We start from the raw sequence: 4,610 nt of genomic DNA, 5'->3' as shown, positions 1-4,610 counted from the left end.
TTCATCTCTTCCTTACGATATGAGCTGTAAGTTGTGACCATAAATTAGTTTACTTTTTACGTGTGAAATAAGATGGTGCTTAATCATTTGCATCATCTTCAACTTACAGTCATAGTTATATCATATATATGTAATGTAATATTAATTTTTAATTACATGTCAACGCTTCCATTCTTCATTCTCTTAGACCACCATTGGGGAATACAAAAGGCATATAATGAATATGCTTTATCAACAGTGACACTAATAATCTTAATTTTGAGTTGTCGTGGTTGTTTTTAGGGTATTAAACGGCGAGAGAGAGAGAGAGAGAAGGGTAAATATGGTAAACAACAAACAAACAAGTAGTCATTAAGACAAAAATAACCCATTGACTAATTCCCAACAATCTTCTTGTAACAAACACAAAATCCGTAAAGCAAAAAAAACACACAACTCAAAAAGTTGAAAAACACAAAATCCTACATTATTCCCCTCCCTTCCCTTGTTCCAAAACTTATCTCTCTCAATTCTCAAGAGACCTACAAATCCAGAAAAACAAACTCCTCAATGGCGGGAATCTCCCCGATCCTCTTCAAAGCAGCCTTACTGGGTTGCTCATCAACTCCAATGGCCATAATGGCTTGCTTCCTAGGGGCAGTCCTCCCAACACTCATAAAACTGACATTCACATTCTCTTCCCCCAAAATACTCCCAACAGTACCAATCATTCCAGGCTGATCAACCTGTCTACAAAGTATAATATTCCCTTCCAAACTCACATCCACTTCAAACCCCCCAACTTTAGTCAGATGTGCAACCCCATCCTTCACTTTCCCTTCAACTGTCACCTCACCTGATTCCGACATTGCACTTGCGAACCTCGACTCCACATTTGCAATCTGGACCTGGATGAACTCCAACGGGCTTTCGGGCGACCCGTCTAGGAGGACCCGTTGCTCCGTGATCCGGACCCCACGTTGTTTGGCTGTGAAGTCCGCATTCACTAAGTTGACAAATACGCTTGAGATTGGCTCGATTAGACCTTTTGTCACCATGGCTCGTAGGAGTCTTGTGTCCAGGTCATCCGGCCCACGGGCGGATGCATATGTCACTTTGACCGATTTCACCCCGCTTCCTCCTGCTACTAATTGTACAGCTAATCTGCCTAGTTTTTCAGCTAGGGTTACGTATGGTTTTAGCTCTGTCAGAACCTGGAATAAATTTAAATTTAATATCTCATTTATCATTGATTATGTTATAACTTAAATTGATACTATTAAATTTAATTTTTACGTTTCCAACTTAATTAAATGCTTCTTCTATTTGTAGAAAAGGTAATAATAGATATATGGGTTGGATTTGAAAAGCTACCAAAATGAGGAAAAAAGGAATATACCTAGAAGGCTACAATATATCTTTTTGGTAATACTATTTAGAGTAAATTACACGAATGGTCCTCATGGTTTGGGGTAATTTGCATGTTTGGTCCCTAACTTATTTTTTTTAACTAGGAAGGTCCCTACTGTTTGTTTTTGTTGCGCGCTTGGTCCCTGTCTTACCTAAAAAAAACTATTTTGCCCTTGATTTTTAATTTATTTAAATAAATACACCCCCAACCTTACTTCCACATCACCTTACCTTACCTTACCTATCCCACCTTATTTAAATAAATTAAAAAATCAAAGGCAAAATAGTCCTTTTAGGTAAGATAGGGACCAAGTGTGCAACTAAAACAAATAGGAGGAACCTTCCGACTTAAAAAAAATAAGTTAGGAACCAAACGTGCAAATTACCCCAAACCATAGGGACCATTCATGTAATTTACTCTACTATTTATAAAGTTACTGTTCTAAAAAAAATTGAGTCAAATTTGTAAAAAATGAAATAAGTATAAAAGGTTGCTTTTAAAAACCTATAAAAGTAAGAAAGAGAAAAGAAAAAGGAAATCTTTTTTTGCAAACTAGCTTCTTACTAATATATTTGGTTGGCTTTTCAATTAAAAAAACCTCGAATATTACTTTTGGTGATAAAAATTATGTAATGGGTTGAAGGAAATCTAAAATATAACTTTTGGTGACAAAATGGTATAATGGGTCGGAAAGAAAACCTAAAATATTAATTTGTGGTGTAATGTGTTGAAGAAACAAAATTAATATTTGCATAGATATTTACACCATTTGAATATGGTATAATAATACCTCAGCAGGAACCATGGGAGCATTGACTGCAGTAGCTGCAAGTTCACCCCTTAAAGCTCCAACAACAGCTTCAGCAATTTCAATGGCAACTCCTTCCTGCATAGTGATTATATACAACCAAACTTAAACCATTTCTTGATAAAAAAAAATTATAATAATAAAAAAAAGTTTGTATCTTTGAGGATTTAGGGGTATTCACAAACCTGAGCTTCCATGGTGCTAGCACCAAGATGAGGAGTAACAGTCACATTTTCATGTTGTATCAGCTTGCTATCTTTTGGTGGTGGCTCTACAGTGAAAACATCAAGTGCAGCCTGAAAAATGAAAATGAAATGCATAAAAAAATGATTTGGAAAATAAATATATTTATATAAAAAGTACCTGTGCTACAATGCCAGCATCGAGAGCCCTGACTAATGCATCTTCATCTATGACTCCACCTCTAGCAACATTCACAATTCTGACTCCTTTTTTCATCTTTGAAAAGTTTTCATCGTTCAAGATTTTTGATGTAGCAGGGGTGAGGGGCATGTGGAGTGAGAGGAAGTCTGCTGTTGAAATGGCTTCATCAAAACTGACAAGGTCAACTCCTATGGCGTGTGCACGATCAGCTGGAGCATAGGGGTCGTGTGCAATTACATGCATACCAAGACCTTTAGCACGCCTTGCGACTTCTGTTCCAACTTTCCCGAATCCCATCACTGCAAGTGTCTTTCCAACTAGGGACACACCTACGTATTTGTTCCTCAGCCATTTCCCTGCGTTTATCAGATAATCATGATTCAGGAACTTATGTAACGAAGATAGATGTCTGTTTGATCATAGATTTGAGAATCATATCTAAAATGGAAGAAAGAAGATAATGTTTAGTTTGTTATGAAGAACAAGTTAAGAAAAGAAAAGGTTTCTCAAGGAATTAGATCCTACACAAGACTGCTAAATGTATAGAAATGAAATAGATGCACAAATGTCAAACTTTCATGATGAAAGAATTTCTAAAAGGTTAAACAGGAAATTTGTCATGTTTCATTCATTTTGGAAAAGAATCTGTAGATTTTCATCGATTTAGATATAAATGTGTGTGAATGATTTGATTTGCAGGACATTCTACATCTACTTAAACCACAATCAAGTGAAACTTGGAAGCTAGATCCAAATCGGGACCTGAGAGCAACAACGCCGCATGCAGCACAGCTGTTCGACGAAATGCCATACAGAACATTTTTCACCAAATCAATCAATAAATTTATAACGATGAAAGTAAAAGTAGCGACGGATAGAGTACAAACCGGCTTTAATCGATGCATCGGCCTGAGCGACATTCCTCGCCATAGAAGTAAGAAGCGCGATCCCGTGCTCAGCAGCGGCAACGGTATTAGCCGTCGGCGCATTAACGACAAGGCAACCATGCTCCGTCGCTGCTCCCAGATCCACGTTATCAATTCCAACGCCGGCGCGTCCAACGACCTTAAGCCGACCGCCGGACGATTCAAACACCTCTCGGCTCACTTTAGTCCCACTCCGTACAATCAAGGCGTCACAAAGCGAGATCTTGGTGCAGAGCTCCTCAGGGCTCAAGTTATATGAGCAATCAACATTAGCAAACTCTTTCAAAAGGTCAAGCCCAGCTTCTCCTAATTTTTCAGCGACAAGGACGGTAGGTTTGGCGTCCATGGAGAGAACGACAAACACCGGAGACGCGCGGCGTCGCTGGTGGCGAGGGAGAGAGACTGAGACAGGTAATCTCCATGTAAGGGAAGATAGAGAGGTTAATTTGATGGGCGATCGAGATGAAAGAAGGCTAGATGAAGCTGAAGCCGCCATTGCTAGGGTGGTGTTTTTGTTGAAGCCCTTTGTCACCCTCGTTTCTAGCGAGCCTGTGTCTTTTTCTAATGTACGCCGTTTGAAATGTAGTGGAATGCCACTATTTATAAGTGGCTTAAGTTGTATCATGATTTTTGAATGCCAGTTTATGAGCTCAAAAGCGCGTGGGACAAACGGGATTAGAAAAGATCAGCAATGATCTCATACGAGAAGATATTTATCCACGAGTTGCACTACAAAAAAAACTTCATATATATGGTAAAAAACTAAAATACAATCACAATGCATTAATTGGTAAAAATCAATTTTTTCTATTTTTTTTTCTAAAGGATAAAATACATGTGTTTTGTCTATTATCGCACTGTTGTAAATTTTTAACACAAATTTTACATTTTTAAAACATATAAAACATAAATTTCAAAATCATATTTTCATTAAGAAAAATCATTGCCATACGTTTATTAAAGAGAGTTTTTAGCGGAAGCCTAAAATATTATTAATTTATTAGATGCGAGTACAGTAATGCTTAAGTTTTCTCATGATTAGAAGAACAACCTGAAAAATAGTTATGCAATAACTGTAAGTCGAACTTTAATTAGTTTTTCA

At 37.5% G+C, this 4,610-nt stretch overlaps 1 protein-coding gene across 1 annotated transcript; it reads right to left on the bottom strand.

Annotated features, from left to right (window-relative positions):
- Positions 1-351: 351 nt before the first annotated feature.
- LOC111877306 (D-3-phosphoglycerate dehydrogenase 1, chloroplastic) lies at positions 352-4,096 on the bottom strand. Its single transcript, XM_023873835.3, has 5 exons — positions 3,470-4,096; positions 2,562-2,938; positions 2,384-2,494; positions 2,181-2,276; positions 352-1,193 (listed from the first exon to the last, which is right to left on the bottom strand). Exons 1-5 carry the CDS (start codon positions 4,002-4,004, stop codon positions 522-524), a joined length of 1,791 nt encoding a protein of 596 aa, XP_023729603.1. The 5' UTR covers positions 4,005-4,096; the 3' UTR covers positions 352-521.
- Positions 4,097-4,610: the final 514 nt, after the last annotated feature.

The sequence above is a fragment of the Lactuca sativa genome, chromosome 5, assembly GCF_002870075.4.
Source record: "Lactuca sativa cultivar Salinas chromosome 5, Lsat_Salinas_v11, whole genome shotgun sequence".
In the NCBI taxonomy this organism is placed as follows: Eukaryota; Viridiplantae; Streptophyta; class Magnoliopsida; order Asterales; family Asteraceae; genus Lactuca; species Lactuca sativa.
This window is presented reverse-complemented; position numbering and strand designations above follow the sequence as displayed.